General features: G+C 43.9%; 1 protein-coding gene across 1 annotated transcript in view; it reads right to left on the reverse strand.

The window, feature by feature from the left end:
• tmtc1 (transmembrane O-mannosyltransferase targeting cadherins 1) overlaps nucleotides 1-27,511 on the reverse strand; it is a 174,278-nt gene that overhangs the window by 71,803 nt on the left and 74,964 nt on the right. The window contains exon 4 of the mRNA XM_030725270.1: nucleotides 12,317-12,493. Within this exon, the coding sequence (XP_030581130.1) occupies nucleotides 12,317-12,493 (177 nt within the window). The remainder of the gene's footprint in view (nucleotides 1-12,316; nucleotides 12,494-27,511) is intronic.

The following is a 27,511-nucleotide window of genomic DNA, read 5'->3' on the forward strand; positions in this document are numbered from 1 at the left end:
AATGAAAACGGAAGAAATAACGAAAACTGAAATTGAAATAATATTTTCGTTAACTGAAATAAATAAAAACTATAATTAAAAGGAAAAAACAATAACCAGTGGTGCAAAAAGGTGGTATGCACTATATGCAATGCATAGGGGCGCCGCACAAGAGGGGGCGCCAAAACGACGTGGGAAAATATTTCTCTAGTTGCATTTTCTGTATTTAACAGTTGTGCATATGACAAGTGCGGCGCTGATTTGGCGCCCCTGTGCTCCTTCACCTCCCCTCCTCCTGTCTTATTTAAAGATAGTCGGTAAGTTATGTCAGAGAAGTCTTGTATTTTATAAGTCCATGAATGAGTGATCTGCACACATGAACACAGTAAATGTTGAGAGGATGCGGATGGTGCAATGGTGATCACAAGGCGCCACGCTGGTCTGAGACGCCCTCGCGCTGGGCTGAGGATTTCACCGCTTCACTTTCGGAGCTCTGCTGTCACTGCATTTAGCAAACAGGAGCCTGCCCCGCGGACTCCGCACTGGCTAGATTGCTGCTTTTATCGCTGCTTGTGCCTTTATTATTTCATTGCAATTTACAATCTACCACAGAGCACGGAAAGTTCACAACGTGCATGTTTGATGTCCCTAAGGTCATGCGCACTTGATTTTGCGGCTACAGAAATGGAAATGACAACCAGCATGAATGAAGAGAAGTAAGAAGAAAAACGAAGATCAAATGAAAATTTCAGACATGATTTAACAGGAGTGGATTATCGCTGACAAGTTTTTTCCACGCCTCCATTGTCTGTGTGGTTTTACTCGCTGTGCAGAGAATGTTATTTTTTCCTTACATCAGCTGTAGCCACCAGAACGATCACTATAACCACTAAAACCACAATAGTGTGGTAATCAGAGTATTGCGGTTTGGTTTGTGCAATTGTTTGGTGCCGTTTCCTTCACTTTGTATGAACTGACAGATTTCGTCAGGCAGCTCATCGCACCTGTGTAATAAGGCATGTCACCAAATTCAGAAGCTATTTACTCCAGACAAGACTGAAACTGCTGTGATTTAAACCTTTGTCTCTTATAAAGTTCGCTGTCTGTGTTACGGTGTTTATGACACGTTCTGTCTTCAGGACTTTGCTGCGCAGCGTTTCCTGCTGTGTGACGCAGTGATGCACTGTCAGCTCACTTGTGCAGGTCTCCCTCTTCATCTTCTCCCATATCTGTCACACCAATCCGCTCTTTTCCCCGCATCGTAAGTGAGGAGAAGACACAGATGGTTTACCTCAGATGTCAGCGTTCAGGTCCTTTGCCTCCCACCTGATTGGAAAATCTCTGTTTTCCACTTTTCGTTTGGTCGTTTTTGGGGAGTCAGGCAGCTTAAAGGTCACTGTAAAAAGTGCTGACCGATGTTTTACCCGCTGATCACTGATTAATCGGCAATAGGAAAAAGGGTTAGCGCTCAGTTCTTGTCCTGCCGGCAGCTGTTGCAGTGCGTGGGATTTGTAGTATAAGTGGTGGAAGCACATTTACCCCCGGGCTATTAATATTAACTATATGAAATCATCTTGCTGGCCGTATAAAATTAGATCGTGGGCCGGAGGTGGCCCGCAGGCCTTGAGTCTGACACATGTGACATATAGAAAAACTGCAGTACGGAAGTTAAAATGTGCAGATGAATTGTTAGTACGAAAAATTATTTCTTATCCATCCATCCATCCATCCATTTTCTTCCACTTTCTTTCTTATCCAATTACTTGATTAATTGATGAAATAATCAATACAATACTCGATTAATAAAATAATCGATAGTTGCAGCCCCACTTGTATTCAGAAAGCCATAGTCAAACATTAGTTTTCAGCACCAGTGGAGCTGTGAAAGGCCTTCAAGAAAAATGACATGTTCACAAAGACTGATTAGGCTTTAGATTCAATTCAATTCAATTCAATTTTATTTATATAGCGCCAAATCACAACAAACTGTCGCCTCAAGGCGCTTTGTATTGTGGGTAAAGACCCTACAATAATACAGAGAAAACCCAACAGTCAAAACGACCCCCTATGAGCAGCACTTGGCGACAGTGGAAAGGAAAAACTCCCTTTTAACAGGAAGAAACCTCCAGCAGAACCAGGCTCAGGGAGGGGCAGTCATCTGCCGCGACCGGTTGGGCTGAGGGGAGAGAAAGACATGCTGTGGAAGAGAGCCAGAGATTAATATCAATTAATGATTAAATGCAGAGTGGAGTATAAACAAAGTAAATAAGGTGAATGAAAAACAGTGCATTATGTGAACCCCCCAGCAGACTAGGCCTATAGCAGCATAACTAAGGGATGGTTCAGGGTCACCTGATCCAGCCCTAACTATAAGCTTTATCATAAAGGAAAGTTTTAAGCCTAATCTTAAAAATAGAGAGGGTGTCTGTCTCCCAAATCCAAGCTGGAAGCTGGTTCCACAGAAGAGGCGCCTGAAAGCTGAAGGCTCTGCCTCCCATTCTACTCTTAAGTATCCTAGGAACCACAAGTAAGCCAGCAGTCTGAGAGTGAAGTGCTCTGTTGGGGTGATATGGTACTATAAGGTCTTTAAGATAAGATGGTGCCTGATTATTCAAGACGTTGTAGGTGAGGAGAAGAATTTTAAATTCTATTCTAGATTTAACAGGGAGCCAATGAAGAGAAGCCAATATGGGAGAAATCTGCTCTCTCTTTCTAGTCCCTGTCAGATGTGCTTTCTGGTTACAGGTGTAGGCCCCTTTACTCAATTAACAAGAGAGAGCAGCTTTTAGTGGTTAGCATTAGCTTGCTTTGGTAAGCTTGGCATTACCAAAAACATTTTGGCTAGAACCCTGGTGTGTGTATGCACGTAGGGTGGGTTGGGTTGGGTTAGGTTGAGTTGGGGGGGGGGGGGCTAAAAATGTGTCCGCATACACCTCAGAAAGTATACAGCTGCGCCCCTGACGATAACTAACTAAAACTGTATTGTGAGTTTACAAAACTAAGTAAAACTAACAGAAATTATTAGATAAAATTATTAGATAAAATGACCTTTGTTTTCATTATTTTATTTAAAACCCTTGTGGATTGATATGAAATCATTTTTTTCCGCTCTAGCAGTTTAAGCTGGGAGCGCTGTTGGGCAATTGTGTGCGTGCGTGTGCGTGCTCACCACGCTGGTCCGCAAAGTAATGGCAGCGGTCTTCCGAGAAAGCGACAGAATCCCATAAAGGGGTTTCTTTGAATATGATAGCCAGATAGATAGAAGTGAATGTCTTGTTGTGGATGATGAAAACATGTGTGGAACAGTTCTCAAGTGGAAAACCAATAACACCAGAGTCCACCTGAGAAATGCACAACAGTTACAGAAACTGCCCTCATCCTATGACGTAACCTGACGTTAGAAATCTAACTACTGGTCGGGTCCACGCAGCCCACAACACTGTGATTAAACTGTTCAGTCCTTGTGCGTTTCTGGCTACTTTTCACCACAGTGTTTGAATTTACCAGTCAGAGAATAATCAGGAATAATGATCAAAGCATCAATATAAGGACTCACAAATGTCAGCAAATTCCTGGAGGGAGACTGCTGAAATTATCGGAATGGACGTGAGGGAATGTAGAAAGTGAAAAAACAGGGACAAATATGTTTGCAGCCAAAAAACTGAGCACAAAGAGCGAGGACCAAAAAAAGTCCCAGCCGGCACCGCATATAAAACACCAGCACACGACCGTAAGGTAATAAATACACACAATCCAGCTACACAAGCATAAATACGACATGAGGTCAGCCACTTGTAGGTTGTGTACAGAGGCCGCAAAGCTAGCTCTCTGAGCAACAAAAGCAGCTTCATGTGTGTGTCCATGTGGTTCACGTGTACTGCATGAAGTTTGTTGTTTAGTTTTAGTTTTCGTTCATGTGTGTCTTTAATATTACACACATTATCCACATATTCTGCTATTTTGTGAACAGTTGGCTCTTGAATGCAATTTTTTAACAGTTGTTAAACCAAAAATAAAAACTAATAACATGAGCAAAATCGCTCTAAAAACTAAACTATAATGTAAAATCCAATCCAAGCCGCAAGCCGGTGCATTTCTGAAATGCTCCACTCTGGACACCGTTTCTGAAATACATCATTTTCACTCCGTTGTCGTGTAAACGAAAGGGCGAAATGCATCAAAATGATGCCATTTTCATTTTAAAATGGTGTTGTGTAAATGGGGCCTGAGGAACAGTTTGAATGTACAGACTGGCAGGAACTCTGCAGGCCTCACGGTGAGGACATTGACACCCTCACCCACTGCATCACAGATTGCATGAACTTCTGTGTGGAGAACACTGTGCCAACCAAAAAGGTACGGTGCTTCTCCAACAATAAATCGTAGGTGACCCCAGAGCTGAAGGCCCTGCTGAATGAGAAGAAGAGGGCCTTCATATCTGGAGACAAAGAGGAACTGAGGAGAGTGCAAAAGGATGTTAAATACAAGATCCGGAGAGGCAAAGAGAGCTTCAGGAGGAAGATGGAGGAACAGCTCCAACATAACAAAGTCTGAGAAGTCTGGAGAAACGTGAAAAAAATCTGTCATGGTCCTGGGCCGGTGGCCCAGTGTTTTGGTTTCTATTTGTGAAGTTCTGTTCTATTTCTAGTTTTGGTTATAGTTTAGTATTTGAATCTTAGTTTCTTTGTTTTTTGTTTTGGTTTTTCATGTTCTGGTTTTCCCTATACTCCCGTGTGTGTGTAAGTCATGACCCTCTTGTATTTAGGTTCCCTTTGGTTTAGTTCTGTGTTTCTTAGTGTCTCTCCTTTGTCCCAGGTCTGGTTTAGTTGGTCATGTTCTCACTCCCTTTGTCAGTCTGTTAAGTCAGCATGTTTTTGGTTAGGTCAGTTCCTGTTTATTTTGACAGTCTTGTGTTCCTTGTGCTTTGTGTTTAGTTTTGCTTCCCCTTTGTCATTAGTCTCATTTGGTTCACCTGTCATCCCCTGTTGTTTCCACTTGCCCTAATTCCTTTGTGTGTATTTAAGCCCTGAGTCTTCCTTTGTTCATTGTTGCGTCGTCGTCATTGTTTTCCCCAGTGTTCCCTTCCTAGCTGTGTGTTTTGGTTTTTGGTTTCTCCCAGGCTTCTAGTTTGTTCCTGCCCTGGTGGAGATTTAGAGTTTTGTATTTTTTGTATTTTTGAAATAAAGTCGTTTTTAGTTTACATCTGCGTCAGTCCTGCACTTGGGTCCTCTCCCTCCGCACACAGCCCCTCATCGTGACAAAATCTCTGGCCACTTTGAGGACAATGGAGAAGCCACAGTGTCTGCTGACCGGGGGTGGGCTAAAGACCTGAACCTGTTTTTCAATAGATTTGACTCTGGGTCGTTGACCATCTCCCCCACCCCTCAGCTCCCATCTACCCCCCTCCATATGCTGTCCCCCCTCTCTCCTGGTGCAGTGCTATTGCTGCCTGCGCTCTCCTCACCCTCACCCACAGCGGAGCCAGCCCCATCACCCACCCCAACCCAGCCTCACATCCACCTCACAGCTGATCAGGTGAGAAGTCAGCTCAGGAAGACAAAGATCAGGAAGGCAGCGGGTCCAGATGGAATCAGCTACAGACTGCTCAGGGACTGTGCAGACCAGCTCTGTCAGGTGGTCCTAAAAATCTTCAACCTGAGCCTGAATCTGGTGAGGGTTCCTGAACTGTGGAAGACGTCCTGCATAGTTCCAGTGCCAAAGATTGCACACCCCAGGGAATCCAACCACTACAGACCTGTGGCCCTGACTTCTCACCTGATGAAGACAATGGAGAGGCTCATCCTGCACCACCTCCACCCACTGGTGAGCTCAGCGCTGGACCCCCTGCAGTTCGCCTACCAGCCCGGCATCGGGGTGGACGATGCCGTCATCTACCTGCTGCACAGATCCCTCTCTCACCTAGAGCAGGCAGGGAACACTGTGAGGGTCATGTTCTTTGATTTCTCCAGTGCTTTCAACACCATCCAACCTGCACTGTTGAGAGGGAAGATGGAGGGAGCCGGAGTGGACAGGCAGCTGATGGCATGGACCATCGACTACCTCACCAACAGACCACAGTATGTGAGGTGCCATGACTGTGTGTCTGATGTGGTAGTCTGCAGCACAGGGGCACCACAGGGCATGGTCCTCTAACCCTTTCTGTTCAATCTGTACACTTCAGACTTCATGTACACCTCAGTCCACTGCCACCTACAGAAGTTCTCAGATGATACAGCCATCATCAGATGCGTATCAGATGGGAACAGCGAGGAATATGGGGGGGGTCATCAGTGATTTTGTTGGCTGGTGAGAGACCAATGCTCCAAATCAATGCCAACAAGACGAAGGAGATGGTCATAGACTTCAGGAGAAAGCGCTCTCCGACTTTGAAGCCTCATAGCATCACAGTAACACTGCAGTCGGCCCTTACGATGCTTTTATATGAAAGAGTAGACCCTCAGAATTCGATTGACACCTCATTTGGTCAATCATGTTATGAAATGGGTTTTCCAGAGCCAATAATAACCAGACAGCGTCATGCGACTTTTCTGGACATGCCCCCAAAACTTCTCCAATCGTTCTGATTGGTCAACTCTGACCCGAAATCCAAAACCACAGCTCTATAGCCAATAAAATTCCTGACACGTGGGTATATGGCGCTATGGGGTGGGTTTTCACATGAATCCATAAACTCCCTGCGTAGTCAGTGCGTCCTCCGTGCGTGAAACTGAGCAGGAAGTAAGAGTGTGTCCGCCGTCGTGCGTAAACGGTGTTTACAATACTTTTTATTTTTATTCAATGAAGTGACTAAATGACTCACGAGAGTGGATTATTATTTATTAGAGGACTTTGTCGCTGATTCGACCAGTTTTATGGAATCTCACGAACGAACAGCTGTACTCTGAAGACGATTCATGGTACATGTTATGTTTTATTCTTAGCTCGTCCTCATATTATATGCTGTTTAGATGTAAATATGTATGTAATGGTGAGCTTTACATGCACCATTACACAGAAAATATCACTGTACGCTGTTGTTACGCTGCTTATATTGTGTGTGTGTGCTTTGCATATGGAAATGTACAAGAGCAGTGTTGGGGGCAGGGAAGGTTGTTATAGCTCTCGATAAGGCTTTCACGGGGGTCTTTATTACGTTTATTACGGCAGGATGAGGAGAACAATGGCTCAGAGCTTTTTTTGATCAGTAAGTGTCTAACGTTTTACAAAAAGCTTTATGCTTTGTGTACGTATTATTTGTGGGGTGGGGGACAGTTGCAGTGTTTCCATAACAACCTCAACCTAAGAAAGAAGAACATGTAAGTGTAAGACTTGTACATCACATCATTAAAAATAGTATAGATTTGAAAGGAAAATGGATAAATCAAATGATAATATATTACTTGGGATACAACATTAATTCTATTTTATTTTACAAGCGCATCTGGCCCTCACATTGTCTGTCAAGAAAAATTCCAGCTCTTGGACAAATGTAGTTTATGACTGCAGTTAGCTCCTGCCTCATACCCTCGAATTCAAAGGCTTGATTGGCCCAGGTTTAACAGATTGGTGGGCAATGTTTTGGGGTGTGCTCATGACACCTAGTGTTTGTGCTGCACTCAGAGGTGACGCCAGGTTGTCTGGCACTGCTCCTATGATCTGCTCCACTGAAGATTTCCACTGGTGCTGTCTTATGATGACACTACACTTTTCAGTGAAGTGATAACAGATGGTAGAATGGTGCACCCTGATGCAGCACAAACCAACCCCTATTCTGCAATGATTAAAGACAGACTTTATTCAGTCATTTGTGATTGAAAACACCCAATTTTTGGTCCCAAAAATATAATCATTATAATCTAATTGCTGGTCACACAGGGTATGATAAAACTCTGGACCAGATTGTGACCCAGATTATGAGGAGATGTGGCCTCATTGGGCCATAAGCATGTGCAGGGGGTGGCTGCAGTGCTTGCCCTGAAGCAAGCACGGCTCACGGCTAACCCAGTCTCACATTTATCTTATTCTGAATGTCTATCTCAGTGAAACATTGTTAAATTCAACTATATCATATAACTTCAGTTTCTGACTTTTAATGATTCAGCCTTTTTCTTCACTTCTTCACTTTTTTCATTGATAGAAATACACAATACTCTTTGTATATTTGATGTATTACAGTTCTTAGGTTAACTAACCGGCCCTGTGACAGGCTGGCGACCTGTTCAGGGTGTACCCTGCCTCTCGCCCTATGACAGCTGGGATAGGCTCCAGCCCCCCCGCGACCCTGAACAGGATAAGCGGAAGCGAATGGATGGATGGTTGGTTAACTAACCCTAACCCTAACCCAAAGTAAACACTGATAAAGTGGGTGAAATTTCTATCTATGAAGGTGCCCTTATTGACATACAACGCACTCACCCTCACTTCCTCTAAAAATTGACTAGCGAGTTAGCTTAAAGAAAATAACTTAATCAAAACTTCCCTACTGCAGCTTACCTTTTTCTTAACTCAAAAGCAATGACTCCAGCAGACTTAAAAGGATGTCACTTAATTATTTGCTCATCAATTAAAGCATGATTTTTATTACTTATTCTTAAACCAAATCAAAGTCATTCCAAAAGCAAGCCTTGTCCCTTAGTAGTCATTTGTGTAATACATCTGACAGTTATTTGAGCAGTTGTTATGGAGCTACAATCTAATAGAGAGATCCAAATTTAATCATGTGAGGTGTAAGGCATTGTCAGTGATGACGCCATCCATGCTTGAATACTAAGTCTATGTTTTGTAGAAAAGTAAAAAGCAAAGAATAGTCTGAATAGTTTGGGATGTATATCAGATTCGTTTATTTATTTATTTTGCCCCTGACTGACTTTGGTGACTTAATTTAATAATTTAATTGATTAATTGAAAAAATAATCCTGAGCTGGATCAGTGGTTGAGAAAAGAAAGGATAGAGGGTGATAGCACGGGTTCCCACTAGCCTGTGAAATCTAACTTTTTAAAAGTAATTTAAATTTAGTAATTTGGTGGGTTGTAAGCCAGTCTGCCACTCACTAGGTTTAGATGTTGTAGACTCCTCCCTCCAGTGGCAGTGGTCTGCACCCTGTTACCTACTATCCAATTAGAGAGACTTTTTTTTTCTTACTTTTGGTGTTAGTGGTCCTCATTTAATTTTCATGTACTCCTACAGCTGAGGCACCCACCCAACAGTAAATCATTCATTGGAGGAGGGGAGAGCAGCAGACCTGTACAGACTATGACAGGCAAACTTCGGGAGTGGCTGAGTGTGGAGGACCAAAACTGACATAATTAGAAATAAAAGCAGAAATATATATATATATATATTGTATATGTTTTGTTTTTCCTTTTCCTTATAAATTGCATTTTCATCAAGAAATGGATATATTTTCTTTTTCCTTTTCCTTACACGTGTTTTTGTCAAGAAATATATATATATTTTGTTTTGCCTTTTTCTTATACAAGCCTTTGTTCGCGACCGACCATCACTGCCTGTACCTGTGGCCGCGCGAGCGCTGCTGTACTTAATTGGGTTTAAAAAAAAAAAATTCTGATCACTGGCCGATCCGGCCTGGAAATGACCGGCCGTTCGGGAAACCTCCCGAACCTCCCTATGGCCACCCTGCCCCTGACTGTGTTTCTGTGTGTAAATAGTTTCTTTGGGTTTGGGAAGCAGAAGGGGTGAGCTGCCATTTCCTTTGTACTGTTTTCTCCTGTTGTTGGTGCTAGGGAGTGAGGGTTAGGAGCTGAGTGAAGCTGACACCCCACCCATGTGAAAAATTCCAGCAAATAGATTGAGCGGTTAGTGCTTCGTTTGTGATGGTTTGTACCATTAAAAGTAGCGTTTGTGCTGCTTTCGTTTTTGAGTTATTAAAAATTATTTTTTAGGTCATCCAAAGGTCACCATCCCCCCATCATGCTCCAAAACAAACCAGAGTGGTCTCCTTTTTTAGTGCTTCGTTTGTGCTGGTTTGTGCTGTTAAAACTATCATTTGTGCTGCTTTCTTCTTCTTTTTTTTTTTTTCTTTCAGTTTATTGATGGTGGGCAAGGAAATTGGTGCATTACCATCACCGACTGGTATGGAGTGTGGACCAGAATGTCGCTCAGGGGTTATGTGTTAATTTTAGGATAACAAAATACTGTCTGATAAATTTTCATCTTTGAGATTTTTCCAAATATATCAACTAAATCTAGCTTTACCGTATTTTTCGAGCTATAAGGCGCACTTAAAATCCTTAAATTTCCTTAAAAATCAGCAGTGTGCCTTATAATCCGGTGCGCCTTATGTATGAATTCTTGTTGTGCTTACTGACCTTGAAACAATTTTATGTGGTACACTGCGCTCAAAAATCTGTCAGAACATTTGGTGCAACTATGGTGAGGGACGTTTAATAAATATCGACATTTTCCAGTGCATACAACGGGGGGGGGGTAACACCCAGCGTATGCTTTTCAAATAGTTGAGCACTGCCGTCTGACCACCGATGGCCGAGGAATCCACACCATTGCACCATTGTGTGATCTGCAGCGATATTTCCTCCGGTCTGACAGATCAGTTCAAAGGCCTCATTGAATTCTCTAAAATAGGCCATCATCAATTCACAAAATGACTTTACTGACGATATTAGACAGGAAAAAGCTGCAAGTGTGGCGCAGCAGGTGTGGAAAGCAGCCAAAGCTGCCTGAGATAGATTCAACAAGAAGTGGAAGCATTGTTCCAAAAATAGAAACCGTACGCAGTAAACCGCAGAAAATGATGATGAATTTTATTCTACATTCCTGGCCTATTTTCATCTACGCTGGCCCGTATCTTTGTGCGTAATATGAAATATGACCTTATGGTCCAAAAAATACGGTACTTTTATATTTTTGTGCTGCTTACCGGTCAGTGTTATGTTTTACTGTCATGTCTTCACCTAATTAGAAGACAATGAATCACCTGCTGCAGGTGCAGGTAATTACTGTTTTGGTTATGCGTTGGTTGTGTTTCAGAACTTTCTTGTCACCAATTCATTCAGTGTGAATCTGTCGGATGTTGTCAATGCAGGAAAGGACATTCGGTAAGTGTTGTTTCTCTTTGCTCCGCAAATAGTTGTACAGAAAAATACCTGAGGTCTTTCCTGCTTTTTAATGAGAATAGTTGTATATAACTTTATTATTTACTATATTTTTACACACATTTTGAAAAAACGTAGTGGTGGTGGTGGTGGGGGGTGACATTATCTGCCAAAATAATAATTCATATCTCCAAAATGAAAGCGGCACAAACGAAGCACTAAAAAAGTAGACCACTCTAGTTTGTTTTGGAGCATGATGGGGGGATGATGATGGCATCGGCCAAAATTATAATTCATAATATCTCCGAAACGAAAGCAGCACAAATGCTAGTTTTAACGGCACAAACTAGCACAAACGAAGCACTAACTGCTCAATCTATTTGCTGGATTTTTTCACGTGGGGTGTCAGCTTCACTCAGCTAGGGTTAGGTGATTGTCTTTTGTTTGTTTTTGTTTCATCCTTGGGAACAGCTGTTTTATTTTGGCGCTTGGTTCACCCCAGAGGCTATGCTTCTAGTTTTTCTTGAGGTTTTTTTGTTCCTGTTTGACACCCATTATCCAATCTACAAAAAAAAGTGGAAATAAAACTAGCCTGGCCTTGCACTTTGAGTTTGTGTTTGTGGTTTTGGGGGCTGGGGCGGGGACACCCTTCCAAATCTTGTGTTGCGCCCCTTACCCCTAGACTTGGGCGTAACAGTTACACAACTGCAAGTTTAGAAAAAAGCTCTTTCTCTCTGAAGGACCGAGACATTTTATTTTATACTGCACTTCAGACAGGTCCAAGGCAGGCCTTTCAGAAAAAATGAATATAGAGTGAAGATGGATAAAACACCAATTATAAAACAAGGTATCAAGAGTGTAATATGTCTAAATCAAATACTGACCTTTACCCAAAATGTATACTAGACCACTGAATATCCTAAAATGTTATGAAAATTGTCATGATTGGAATTATTGTTATACTATAGAAGTGGTTTTTATTTGGAGACACTAAAACCCAACAGATGCATTTCTCTTAAACATACAGTAGCTTTTAACGTTCAATCCTTTATGCACACATTGTCAGAAAAAAGCCCCCTTTGTCTGCTAAAGAAAATTATTTATGGTTGCATAAGTGTGCAACTCCCAGGTGTAAATGAGTTTAGCTGTGCCACAAAAACCACACATTGCTGAAAAACTATGTGCATGATCAGCAACCCACTGTCCATATAAAAGATGACAAGGAACAAATTAACATAAACAAAGGAAGAGCCTGTGTGCTTACTAAACGAGAGGCTTGCGGCAGAGCACCAGGGCATCATAGATCAAGCACACTCCAAACACCGTGATGCCCGTTTCCTTCACCAGCATGGCACTGGTACCCAGTAACAAACTGAAGAACAGGGAATACGGCGACGCTGTGAAGGGCAGAGAGTCCTCAGAGACACACCCGCTCACACTCCTGAGAGAGGACAAGGAGACAAGACAAAGGTGTGAATGAAGAAAAGATTACACAGAGGTCATAACCTATTACTTCTCAAGTCTTGGTCATTTTCTCCAACACATTTCCTACAAGAAGCAACTGTTCACTCAGTTCATCTTAAATATTTTGATAAGCGGGGCTTCTGAGTGCTTCCAGTTAGAGCCATTTTTATGTTGTCTTCTATTATGTTTCATTATTTCTTCTAGGTGTTTATTCTTGGCATTTAGTTGTTTATTTTTTAAAATACTTTTCTTGTTTTTAATCACCTTATGCTGCTAGTTTTCCCTTCCCAATGCTGTATAACTTTTACATTTCTTCTCTTTTTTTTTTACATTCCTTTTCATCGTGCCTATCTTGTCTTGAGTGTTTGAATGTTTTGGCTCATAGATGCAAGTAACCCCAAAACAGATAAAAGCTTCGTACCAAGACAAATCTGTACAATTTCATTTAATCAGCAACAGGAGCTACAGTGTCACAAAATAAACTGGCAATCTTGGATGTGAGAGATAGGAAACAGAACAGAAATATTCAATTTACTATATAAAACCCTATGGAAGGCCACTCGTGGTTTAAGAGAGATCCAGATGCAAACAAATACGCTCCCATATTTGTGTCCATTTGCTTAGCTCTCTTACTTAGCAGAGATGAGGATCGGGAATTTAGCCAAAGCAGAAGTTACAGAGATGTGTGAGATCCAAAATTCCAACAGCGTGTTGCCTGAAGCCAATCTTTCTGCTAGTGTATTATAAGCCCTAACAAGGCTTTCTTTCCTTTTTTATAGATTAAAAACTACAGCTGTTTTGGTGCCCAGGTGGCTCAGTGGTGGAGCAGGCGACCACAGGCATATCCCACTTTGCAGTGCGGGTGGTGTTAGTTCAAGTCCCAGCTTGTCACCAATTTGCCCACGTCTTCCCCCGTATCTTTCCCCAATTCCTGTCTCTCTAAACTGCCAATAAAGCTGGTGTGGCCAAAAAATTTAAAGAAAGAAAAACTACAGCTGTTGGGGCAACATGGTGGTTAACACTGTTGCCTCACAGCTAGAAAGTCTGGGTTCGAATCCGCCTGGTCCTTTCTGTGTGGGTTTTCTGCGGATACTCTGGTTTCCTCCCACAGTCCAAAGTCATGCAGTTACTGGGGTTGGGTTAATTGGTGATTCTACAGGTGCTGGTCATAAAATTAGAATATCATGAAAAAGTTGATTTCAGTAATTCCATTCAAAAAGGGAAACTTCTATATTATATTCATTCATTAGATACAGACTGATATATTTCAAATGTTTATTTTTTTTAATTATGATGATGTAACTGAAAACTAATGAAAACCACAAATTCAGTATCTCAGAAAATTAGAATATTGTGAAAAGGTTCAGTATTGAAGACACCTGGTGCCACACTCTAATCAGCTAATTAACTCCAAACACCTGCAAATGCCTTTAAATGTTCTCTCAGTCTGGTTCTGTAGGCTACACAATCATGGGGAAGACTGCTGACTTGATAGTTGTCCAAAAGACGATCTTTGACACCTTGCACAAGGAGGGCAAGACACCAAAGGTCATTGCTAAAGAGGCTGGCTGTTCACAGAGCTCTGTGCCCAAGCACATTAATAGAGAGGCGAAGGGAAGGAAAAGATGTGGTAGGGATAACTGCACCCTGGAGAGGATTGTGGAACAAAAGCCATTCAAAAATGTGGGGGAGATTCACAAAGAGTGGACTGCAGCTGGAGTCAGTGCTTCAAGAACCACCACGCACAGACGTATGCAGACATGGGTTTTAGCTGTCGCAGTCCGCGTGTCGAGCCACTCTTGAACAGAGACGGCGTCAGAAGCGTCTCGCCTGGGCTAAAGACAAAAAGGACTGGACTGCTGCTGAGTGCTCCAAAGTTATGTTCTCTGATCAAAGTCAATTTTGCATTTCCTTTGGAAATCAAGGTCCCAGAGTCTGGAGGAAGAGAGGAGAGGCACAGAATCCACGTTGGCTGAGGTCCAGTGTAAAGTTTCCACAATCAGTGATGGTTTGGGGTGCCATGTCATCTGCTGGTGTTGGTCCACTGTGTTTACTGAGGTCCAAGGTCAACGCAGCCATCTACCAGGAAGTTTTAGAGCACTTCATGCTTCCTGCTGCTGACCAACTTTACGGAGATGCAGATTTCATTTTCCAACAGGACTTGGCACCTGCACACAGTGCCAAAGCTACCAGTACCTGCTTTAAGGACCACAGTATCCCTGTTCTTAATTGTCCAGCAAACTCACCTGACCTTAACCCCATAGAATATCTATGGGCTATTGTGAAGAGGAAGATGTGATACGCCAGACCCAACAATTCAGAAGAGCTGAAGGCCACTATCAGGGCCACTATCTGAGTGTGAATGGTTGCCCGTCTCTCTGTATTAGCCCTGTGTACCCTGCCTCTTCCCCTATGACAGCTGGAATAGACTCCTGTGACCTTGAACAGGATCAGCGGAAGAGAATGGGTGGACTTTCTTAGCCTATGACTCTGTTAAACATTTTTACTGCTTTTAATGTCTGAAAAAAAAGGTTAAAAAGTGACTAGAGAACCAGACAAATGTTAAAACTCAATATTGTTTTACGTGTTCAGCTGATATCCATCCAGTAATCAGGTAGACTAAAACACTTCCTGTATGTGAAAGAGGTTATAAGTGATTCAGCACATATAAATGTTATTTTCTCTTCATGCTGGAAATGGGAAATAAACTCTCCAGTGTCTCTCTCTGTCTGTCTCCCTCATCTCTCCTGTTGTGTGCACAGGTGCATATAGACAGTTCCACTGTCGTAGAGTTAGAATTTATTGTTGTAGAGGGCAGACAGCGCAACATTAATTGTTATTAGACTCATCCAAAATGAAGCTGTGGAACTGACTAGTTCAATATGAGCAAATCAGCCACCATGCCTGATTGTTGATTCGTCATCTTTAAGTGAAGTTCAATGTCACCATTATACTAATACTAATATACTCTGTATGCTAATCTTTGACCCCTGTGAAGTGAAGAAGGGTTGTAGCAAAACTGACTACAGTAAAAAAAAATGTAACTGGATGCTTCATTAGTTGGCACTGTTGTAAAATCATATTTGCTATATATTTGATGAGATTCCATTCACTTTTTCAAGTACCATGCTGTAATGACTTATCATACATCTCATCCCCAATGTTTGCTTGATCTAAAACCAACAGAACCCCTCTGGGACATTATGTTTTGGTTCATCCAGCACTGCCAGGTTGCACCTCAGACTGTCCGACACCTGCCATCATCTCATTAGAAGCCCCAAAGTTGTCATTAATGCACAAAAGGATGTGGGGGCCATATAAACTACTGAGTACCACTTTGAGATGGCGCAATGAAATTTTGGCAAAATGGACTAGCCTTTCACTTTGATTTTTGTGGTGTTTTTGAATTCAGCCCTCTGTAGGATGCTAATTTTCATATCTTCAAATGTTGTTGCATCCTTTCATTCTTTTTATTATTATTATTATTTTGGCCTTTTGCATCTTTATTTGATAGTGTGCAGTGAAGAGAGACAGGAAAGCAGGGAGAGAGAGATGGGAGGAGACATGCAGTAAATGGCTGCAGGTTGGGACACAAAGCCAACCGCTTAAAGAAATTAGGGGAAAAATAGTTGTCACCTTGCTGGAAGAGGAAAGCCAGATTTTCCAGACTGACTTATTATGAGGGAGGATCAAAAGCAACTAAACTACTGGATAGACACTGAAATAAACAACTAGTGCTAAACAGTATAACATAAAATAAGAGATCCTGTATCCAACAAAATGCTATATAACCCAGATGAAATAAAGAAGGTATTTGAGGAATATTACAAAGATTATACACAGCCTACTTCATTCTACTGTCCCATTCTACTGTCCAATTCTACAATTTGTAGAATGGGACAAATGGATTTCATGTTTCAAATGGGGTGGAAAGAAACTAGGAATTACATATGAGCCTCTGCAGCTTACCAAAAATAGAGGAGGTTTAGCTTTGCCAAACCTTAGAGAATATTTATTTCCATCCATCCATTCTCTTTCGCTTATCCGGGGCCGGGTTGCGGGGGTAGGAGCCTAAGCAGAGAAGCCCAGGCTTCCCTCTCCCCAGCCACCTCCTCCAGCTCATCCGGAGGGACCCCAAGGCATTCCCAGGCCAGCTGAGAGATATAATCTCTCCAGCGTGTCCTGGGTCTACCACGGGGCCTCCTCCCGATGGGACATGCCCGGAACACCTCACCCAAGAGGCGGCCAGGAGGCATCCTAATCAGATGCCCGAGCCACCTCAACTGGCTCCTTTCGATGTGGAGGAGCAGCAGCTCTACTCTGAGCCCCTCCCGGATGGCCGCACTCCTCACCTTATCTCTAAGGGAGAGGCCAGCCACCCTTCGAAGGAAACTCATTTCTGCCGCTTGTATTCGCGATCTTATTCTTTCGGTCAATACCCAAAGCTCGTGACCACAAGATGAGGTAGGTGAGGGTAGAAACATAGATTGACCAGTAAATCGAGAGCTTCGCTTTTACACTAAGCGCCCTCTTCACCACGACAGACTGGTGCAGCGTCCGCATCACTGCAGAAGCAGCCCCGACCCATCTGTCGATCTCCCGCTCCCTTCTCCCATCACTCGTGAACAAGACCCCGAGATACTTGAACTTCTCCACTTGGGGCAGAGAATATTTATTTGCTGCACAAATCAGACCTTTGATATGTTGGTGCAATGAGAGGTACACAGCTAAATGGAAAACTATAGAAATGAGGATGAAAAAATATAAGGTCCAAAATCTAATAACACGCAAAGAACTATATGGGAAAGATAAACAAATGACTTGATTACCAAAAATACAATTGAAATATGGAACATCATTGTTTAAAAATATAAGCTGTAAAAAGAAATAAGAATTCTGAGTTGGTTTGCACTTGACCCAAGGCTTATACCTGGAACTAATGATAATGATTCAAACACTGGATGAACAAGAGCATTACTACGATATGCTTGAAAAAGGACAGATACAGAGTTTTGAAAAGCTAAGGAATAAATTCAGACTTGAAGAACAGGTAAAACATCAGTACCTACAACTAAAAGATTATTACAAGAAGGAGGTAAAAACAGATGTGTTGAATGAACTGATTAAGGTATTTTTAAATGTCTGTAAGGGGGGAAAATGTAGAGTATTTCCAGTCCTGTACAAAGGTTTGATGAGTGTGTCTAAACTTTTGACTGATACTGTATGTTAAAAAAAAAAGTGGAAAGGGGAGATAAGAGAAAAACAGCTGAAGAGGAATGGTACAATATATGCAAAATGCAGTGTATAACCACTAGCTACAGGACTTGGAGAAAATTTTGCTGGAAGAATACAATCAGGTTCTTCATAATGCCAAAGATTAAAGGGAAATTTATATCTATCCATCAACAATGCTGGAGGTTTTGTGGACACGTGGATGTAGACCATTCACATATATTTTGGTCCTGTAAAAAAAACTGGAAGGATACTGGGACAAAATATTCAATTCAATTCAATTTTATTTATATAGCGCCAAATCACAACAAACAGTCACCTCAAGGCGCTTTGTATTGCGGGTAAAGACCCTACAATAATACAGAGAAAACCCAACAGTCAAAAACGACCCCCTATGAGCAGCACTTGGCGACAGTGGGAAGGAAAAACTCCCTTTTAACAGGAAGAAACCTCCAGCAGAACCAGGCTCAGGGAGGGGCAGTCATCTGCCGCTACCGTTTGGGCTGAGAGGAGAGAAAAGACATGCTGTGGAAGAGAGCCAGAGATTAATAACAATTAATGATTAAATGCAGAGTGGAGTATAAACAAAGTAAATAAGGTAAATGAAAAGAAACAGTCTATTGTGGGAACCCCCCCAGCAGCCTAGGCCTGTAGCAGCATAACTAAGGGATGGTTCAGGGTCACCTGATCTAGCCCTAACTATAAGCTTAATCAAAAAGGAAAGTTTTAAGCCTAATCTTAAAAATAGAGAGGGTGTCTGTTTCCCCAATCCAAGCTGGAAGCTGGTTCCACAGAAGAGGGGCCTGAAAGCTGAAGGCTCTGCCTCCCATTCTACTCTTAAGTATCCTAGGAACCACAAGTAAGCCAGCAGTCTGAGACCGAAATGCTCTGTTGGGGTGATATGGGACTACGAGGTCTTTGAGATAAGATGGGGCCTGATTATTCAAGACCTTGTATGTGAGGAGAAGGATTTTAAATTCTATTCTAGATTTAACAGGGATCCAATGAAGAGAAGCCAATATGGGAGAAATGTGATTGTAGCTCATCAAAATAACAGGATACAAGCTACCCAAATCAGGCAAGACACTACTTCTAGGAAAAGTAACAAAGGACACTACAAACAGAGAAAACAACTATCTTGTCAAAGTAATGCTAGCAGCAAGTAAAGAGACAATAACATGATAATAGCACAAAGCAGAACCTCCAACTGTGGAGCAGTGGATGTGCACTGTGGAAGAAATATTCAGAATGGAAAGACTCATATATTTGTCCAAGATGGCGCCGCGAATGGATGCCCTGGTACTTCGGTGCGCTCTGTTTTGTTTGTTTTTGTGCGTTATTTCTGTGTCTGGACACTCTTCTGGGTATTCTTACACCAGAGAAGAGCTTTTCAACATTAGGTCCACAACACCTTCGGATTTATTTCCTGTTTTGTCGCATCTGCGGCGGATTTATTACACACTCTGGCCCAGAAAGTGAGACGCCGAAAGAGAGGGAAGCGCGCTGGCGTCCTTGTGAGGCTAAGGAGACGTGGATTACGCACAGCCTTACCTGGGATTTTCCTCTCCAACGTGCGTTCACTTAGGAACAAAATGGACGAACTGACACTGATGAGGAGCATGAATAGAGACTTTTCCATATCCTGTGTGTTATGCTTCACGGAGTCATGGCTGTGTGAGGAGATACCGGACTGCGCGCTCCAGTTGGAGGGATTTCATCTCTTCCGCGCAGACCGGCAAGCTGCGCTTTCCGGCAAGGCTACAGGTGGAGGAGTCTGCTTCTACATAAACAGTGGCTGGTGTACGGATGTGACAGAGATTGCTAAGCACTGCTCTCCCTCACTGGAATATCTTTTCATTCACTGTAAACCGTTCTACTCTCCACGGGAGTTCGCTTCATTCATACTGGCTGCTGTTTACATCCCGCCGGACGCGGACGTGCATGAGGCCCAGTGCGCGCTCACAGAGCAGATTCTGTGCATGGAGCGGACATACCCGGACTCTCTTATCATCGTACTTGGGGACTTTAATAAAGCCAGCCTGAGACGGGAACTTCCCAAATATAAACAATATATCACATGTCCGACCAGAGAGGAGAAGACACTAGACCACTGCTACAGCACGATAAGCGGGGCTTATCACGCAGTGCCCCGCGCTGCACTCGGCCTCTCTGACCACGACATGATCCACCTGATCCCCGCGTACAGACAGAGGCTGAAGCTCTCAAAACCTGTGGTGAGGACAACAAAGCAGTGGACCCGTGAGGCTGTGGAGGAGCTCCGCACATGCTTCGAAACTACAGACTGGGACTCAATGAGGGCTGCCTGTGTCAGTCTGGATGACTACACGGACACTGTAACCTCGTATATCCACTTCTGCGAGGACAGCATTGTGCCATCACGCACCAGGGTGAGTTATAACAGTGACAAACCCTGGTTTACTCCCAAACTGAAGCAGCTGTGGATAGAGAAGAGGGAGGCTTTTAAAAGATAAGATAAGATAAGATAGTGTTTATTTGTCACATGCACAGTTATACACAGTACAATGCACAGTGAAATGTATTTTGTACCTGCAACCTAATAAACACACACATATAAATAAGAAGAATAAAAATTAAAAAAAGTAATTCACACTATACACTATACTCTATATACTATACACTATACACACTTTTTAAATTATAATATTTACACTGTGCAATAATGGTCCAGTTAGGGCTCAGAGTTGAGCAGACGGATGGCTTGTGGGTAAAAACTCTTCTTCAACCTTTCAGTCTTAGCCCTCAGGCAGCGGTAACGCCGGCCTGATGGGAGCAGGGAGAAGAGAGAGTGTCCAGGGTGGCTGGGCTGTTTTAGGATCTTCATGGCCCTCAGCCTGCACTGCTTGGTGTAAATGTCCTGCAGGTTGGGGAGGGTGGTTCTGATGGTCCGTTCAGCTGAACGAACCACCCTTTTTAGGGCCATGAAGTCCTGCTTGGTGCAGTTTCCCATCCAGGTGGTGATGCTCCCACGCATGATGCTCTCGATGGTGCAGGTGTAAAAGTTCCTGAGCACCTTGAGTGGGAGCTTGAAGTCTCTCAGCCGCCTGAGGAGGTAGAGACGCTGTCTGGCCTTCTTCACAGTGATGTTTATGTGATGAGTCCAGGACAGGTCCTGTGAGATGGTCACTCCCAGGTATTTGAAGGTGTCCACTCTTTCCACCTCAGCACCACTGATGACAAGTGGATGGTAGTCCCTCTGCTGCTTCCTGCTGAAGTCCACGATCAGTTCCTTTGTTTTGCTGACGTTGAGCAGGAGGTGGTTCTCCTGGCACCAGTTCTCCAGGCGGGAGACCTCTCTCCTGTAGGCTGTCTCCTCATTGTGAGAGATTAGTCCCACAACAGCAGTGTCGTCAGCAAACTTGATGATGACGTTGGACTCTGACGTGGCCTCGCAGTCATGGGTGTACAGTGAGTACAGCAGAGGGCTGAGCACACAGCCTTGGGGGGATCCAGTGTTGAGGGTGAGGGAGGATGAGGTGAGGTGACCCACTCGTACCACCTGTGGTCTGCTGGTCAGGAAGCTGTGAACCCACCTGCACAGGGATGGGCCCAGGCCCAGGTCCAGCAGCTTAGAGACCAGCCTGGAGGGAACTATGGTGTTGAATGCTGAGCTGTAATCTACAAACAGCACTCTCACATAGTTCCCCTTACCAGTGTCTATGTGTGAAAGGGTCTTGTGGAGGAGGAAGGATATGGCGTCATCTGTGGATCTGTCTGGCCGGTATGCAAACTGTAGTGGGTCGAGGGTGGTGGGCAGTGAGGAGGTGATGAATGTCTTGATGAGTCTCTCAAAACACTTCATCACCACAGAGGTGAGCGCTATGGGCCTGAAGTCATTGGGGCTGCTGGGGTGTGGTTTCTTTGGGACAGGGACTATGATGGACTTTTTAAAGCAGGTGGGAATCACACACAGTTTCAGTGAGAGGTTGAATATCAGTGTAAACACAGGTGCCAGCTGGTCAGCGCAGGTCTTAAGGACACGTCCACTAATACCGTCTGGTCCAGCCGCTTTCCTGGTGTTTACACGTCTAAACGCCCTCCTCACGTCGCGCTCCGTCACAGTGAGTGTCTCCGCCCCTCCGGCCGGGAGCGCAGCGGGCTGTTGGCTTCCCGACTCAAAGCGCGCAAAGAAGATGTTGAGTTCATCAGCCAGAGAAGCGTCGGCACTCACCGGGTGTGTGTGTGGTGCTTTGTAGTCCGTGATGGTGCGTAGTCCCTGCCACAGTCCCCTGGAGTCAGACTGTTGTAGTTGCTGTTCCAGTCTGCGGCCGTAGCGATGTTTTGCCTCTTTCACCGCTCTGCGGACGTTGTATGATGCAACCTTGTAGTCCTCCATGTTCCCAGAGGCGAGGCCGGAGTTGTAGGCAACGGTGCGGGACCTCAGGGCGTCGCGGACAGATTTATCCACCCACGGCTTCTGGTTGGGAAAAGTCCTGATGGTCCTCCTAAGTGAAGTGTCTTCAACAACTTTCCCAATAAATCCCACAACAGTTTCCGTAAACTCCTCGATGTCTCCGCCCGCGCTGCTGCGAAACATGTCCCAGTCGGTTGAATCCAACGCACCCTGCAGAGCGGCCTCTGTTTGATCAGACCACCGTGTCACTTCTCTCACAGCAGGGGGTTCCTGCCTGAGCCGTTGTTTGTATTTCGGCATGAGAAGTACAGAGGTGTGGTCAGACTTCCCAAAAGGCGGAAGAGGCTTTGCTTTGTAGCCCTCTTTGAATGGAGAGTAGCAGTGGTCTAGGGTCCTCTCTCCTCTGGTGGGGCAGTCGATGTGTTGAATCAATTCCGGTATCACCTTTTTCAAGTTTGCACTGTTAAAGTCCCCGGCTACGATGAGAGCCGCATCACGCTGGTTAGCCTGATAGGTGGAAATAGCCTCATGTAGCTCGGATAGTGCAGTGTTTGTGTCCGCCTGAGGTGGAATATAGACGGCGCTGAAGATGACCGACGTAAACTCGCGGGGCAGGTAGTGGGGACGGCATTTCAGGGTTAGGAGCTCCAAAAGTGGGGACAAAGACTGCTACAAAGAGGCCACGTACAGGTTTAGCAAGGAAGTGGCCACTGCTAGATCACATCACTCTGAGAATATACAGCAGCAGATCTCAGAGAACGACGCGGCCTCTGTATGGAAAAGTTTTAGGCAGATTACCAACTACAAGCCTAAAACCCCCCACTCCACAGACGACCTACAAACTGCAAATAGACTGAACGAGTTCTATTGTCGTTTTGATGGTCAGTTCAGCAGCCTTCACACCTCCACCAGTCCCAACTACAATACAGCCAACACAAATATTCACCCCCCAACCTCCCCCACTCCCCACACCTCAGAGAAGCCCACTTCATCAAGGACTCCCACCCCAGAGTCCCCCTCCTCCCCCACCCCCACAGTCTTTTGTATTCAGGAGGACCAGGTGCTAAAGCAGTTCAGGAGTGTCAAAGCTCGCAAAGCTCCAGGTCCAGATGGTGTCTCACCTGCCACACTGAGACACTGTGCTAACAAGCTTGCCCCATTGTTCACGAACATCTTCAACTCCTCACTGGAGGCTTGCCACGTGCCTGTCTGCTTTAAAACCGCTACCATTGTTCCTGTCCCCAAGAAGCCAAGGATCACTGGACTAAATGACTACAGACCTGTGGCACTGACTTCTGTGGTCATGAAGTCATTTGAGCGTCTGGTGCTGTCCCACCTCAAGTCCCTCACAGCCCCCCTTCTGGACCCCCTGCAGTTTGCCTACAGAGCCAACAGGTCTGTGGACGACGCCATCAACCTGAGTCTGCACTTCATCCTACAGCATCTGGACTCCCAGGGAACCTACGCCAGGATCCTGTTTGTGGACTTCAGCTCTGCCTTCAACACCATCATCCCTGATCTCCTCCAAGACAAGCTGTCCCAGATGAACGTGCCAGATCCCATCTGCAGGTGGATCATTGACTTCCTGATGAACAGGAAGCAGCACGTGAGGCTGGGGAAGAATGTCTCGGACTCCCGGACCATCAGCACTGGCACTCCTCAGGGCTGTGTCCTCTCTCCTCTGCTCTTCTCCCTGTATACCAACTGCTGCACCTCTGACCACCAGTCTGTCAAGCTTATTAAGTTTGCAGACAGTCACGGAGACTATGCTGTAGTCACGCGAGACTTTGTGAATCTCGGCAGTATCGTTAATGGCGGCGTGACTCTATCAGCAAACATTTGCGTGATTAGCCTTTTTTTTTTCGCCAATTTATAACTAGACAGGCTTAAAACTAAAAAATATAGGTAGTTTCTTAGCCTAACTTAAATTATTTTCAACAATCTGGAGGACGGTGAAGAGGACCTGGATAGTTTGCTGCGGTACATCGACGGGTGTTTTGAGCGAGTCGTCATGGGGAAAACAGACAAGACGCCGACTCCCTCCACCAGCAAAGCAACGCCGTCCACAAAAAGAAGCCGCCCAGAAGATTCCCCAGAGGCAACTTCGCCACCCACCACCAATATTGTGGACATTCTGGAGTCCATTAATAACAAATTGTCCAGCTTTGACGCCCGCTTGGCCCTGGTTGAAATCCTTCACAAGGAGTTTCAGGCCCTGCGGGAGTCAGTCGAGTTCAGCCAGCATCAGGTGGAAACACTGGCTGCTGAAAACGCTGTCCTCAGAGAGTCGGTGAATTCCCTCACCGAGGAAACGACCCGGCTCTCAGAAGAAAATAAGAAAATTAAAGAATCGATTATCGAGCTTCAGGCCCGCAGCATGAGAGAAAATCTTGTGTTTTCAGGTATCCCGGAGAAGGCAGAGGAGGACCCGGAGGCTACAGTGAAGGAATTTATCCAAACTCACCTGAAGCTCCCGGAGGACGCCGTGAAGACCATCGCCTTCCATAGAGTCCACCGCCTGGGAGGGAAGCGACCCGGAGCACGCAGACCCAGACCGATCGTGGCCAAATTCGAACACTTCAAAGAAAAAGAGCTGGTGAAGAGCCGCGGCAGGGAGCTGAGAGGGACGGACTTCAGCGTCAACGACCAGTTTCCAAAGGAGATTCTGGAGCGACGCAAGGCTCTATTCCCCATCCGGAAGAAGCTCATGCAGGAAGGCTCCCGGGCTGTCATCGCCGTGGACAAACTGTATGTAAACGGACAGCTTTACCGAGACAAAAACACCACGCCATGGCTCTGCTGATCGATCAGGTGATCTGTGTCCATATTAACGTTCTTTTCTGAGTTTTTTTTTTCTCAACCATCTAAACAGTACCATTAAATAGTCTAAATCTGTCTAAGTAGTACCATTAACGCCGACGAGTCAGCATAGTACCGTGATCGTTTGTTTGTTTGTTTGTTCTGTTTTGTTTTCCCCTCATCTAATTTCATTCTTATGTCACTTAGGTCACTTTTTACACGTCTTTTTTCTTTCTGCACTCAGCAATATGTTTACGTCACTTACAATGCTACAGTTTACTACACTAACATACAGCGCAGATGCACACACACCAACATACAGCGCACATACACACGCACACATCAATATAAAGGGCACACGCCAACATACAGAACATATGTACACACACACACACATCCTTAGTGAGCACACAACAGTCCATCAGTTAGTTTAAATATGAGCACACTCAGATTTGTCTCATGGAATGTGCACGGGGCTGGTTCGAGGGAAAAGAGACTAAAAATTTTTAATCGGTTAAAAGACTTAAAAGCAGATGTTGTTTTTCTACAGGAGACACATGTGTCCAAAACATCTGTGCTCACTCTTTCCTCTCCACAGTTCCCTCACACGTACTCAGCCTGCTATAACTCCAAACAAAGAGGTGTAGCTATATTGATTAACAAGAAGATAAACTTTAACATTAGCAACAGTACAATAGACCCTGAAGGTAGATTTATAATACTTAATTTATCTATACAGAATACAGATTTATGTATTGCTAGTATATATGGACCAAATGTTGATGACCCCTCCTTCTTTCATGCTTTGTTCACTTCACTCTCAGATCACTCTGACACCACACTTGTAATAGGAGGAGACTTCAACCTGGTACTTAATGCAGATATTGACAGGCTCAGTACAGCAGTGAGTCAGAGGAACTGGCAGTCTGCAGACATTCTTAAACAGTACATGAAGGATTTTGGACTTTGCGATGCTTGGCGTTCACATCACCCTACTTTGAGAGATTATAGTTATTTCTCACCAGTACACAAATCTCATTCCCGCTTAGATTACTTTTTAGTTAGCAGCTCTATAATGATGGATATCACAGACACTCAGATTCACCCTATCACTATTAGCGATCATGCACCGGTGTCTATGTCTCTGACACAGAAAAGAGTCACACCACCAATCAGGAACTGGAGATTTAATACATCATTACTTAAAGAAGAAGATTTTATTAATTATTTCAAAAAGGAATGGTCAGCATACTTAGAATATAATGATATTCCAGGAATATCACCATGTGTTCTTTGGGAAGCAGGAAAGGCAGTAATGCGGGGCAAAATATCTTACTGCTCGCATAGGAAAAATAAAGAAAAAGCACTTGTGTTAGAATTAGAACAAAAAATTAAATCTTTAGAAACTGCCTATGCCGCTTCACCACAAGAACATACAATTATCAGCCTGAGGAAACTGAAACTGGAGCTAAATGAAATAATTGATAAAAGGACACAATTTATGGTGCAGAGGCTGCGTTTGGAAAACTTTGAGCATGGAAATAAATCTGGAAAATTCCTGGCCAAGCAATTAAAACTGAATAAAGAAAAAACAGCTATTTTTTCTATTAAAGACTCGACTGGTATTATTACTCATGACCCACAACAAATAAATAACTCTTTCAGAGACTTCTATGAAGCCTTATATTCACCACAGATTAACCCATCTGATACTGAAATTGAAGAATTTCTTAATAATATAAATCTACCAAAACTAAATGACAGCCAGGCTGCAGCTCTGGATTTACCTCTTTCATTGTCTGAACTTAGTGAAGCCCTACAGCATCTCCCAAATAATAAAGCCCCAGGCCCAGATGGTTTTCCAGCCGAGTTTTATAAAGAATTTTGGTCTGAGCTAGCTCCCATTTTTTTCAGAATGGTAACTCAGATTCAGAATGACCACATCTTATCTCCAACCTTAAACTCTGCTAACATTAGCCTGCTTCTTAAACCAGGCAAAGACCCCACACTCCCATCCAGCTACAGGCCAATCTCTCTCATTAATGTAGATCTTAAAATAATTTGCAAAGCCCTTGCCAAAAGATTAGAAAGTATTACTCCATTTATTGTACATCCAGATCAAACAGGCTTTATCAAGGGTCGGCACTCAGCCAATAATACACGTCGACTGATAAATATAATAGACTATTGTTCTATTAACAAATTAGAGACGACAATCGTGTCTTTAGATGCAGAGAAGGCATTTGATCGGGTAAATTGGAAATTCTTACTAGCAGTTCTGCAAAAATTTGGATTCGGTTCATCCTTTGTAAACTGGATCAGAACACTACACAGCTCTCCGAATGCGCGTGTTAGGACAAATGATCTCATTTCACAAAGTTTCAGTCTGCAGAGGGGCACTAGGCAGGGCTGCCCACTCTCTCCCTCTCTTTTTGTAATTTTCATTGAGCCGCTAGCAGCAGCAATCCGTCAAAATGCAAATATTAAAGGGATTCAAACTGAAAATATGGACCATAAACTTAGCCTTTATGCTGATGATGTATTACTTTTCCTTGGAAATTCACAAGGCTC

Source organism: Archocentrus centrarchus, unplaced genomic scaffold (genome assembly GCF_007364275.1).
Source record: "Archocentrus centrarchus isolate MPI-CPG fArcCen1 unplaced genomic scaffold, fArcCen1 scaffold_52_ctg1, whole genome shotgun sequence".
Taxonomy (NCBI): Eukaryota; Metazoa; Chordata; class Actinopteri; order Cichliformes; family Cichlidae; genus Archocentrus; species Archocentrus centrarchus.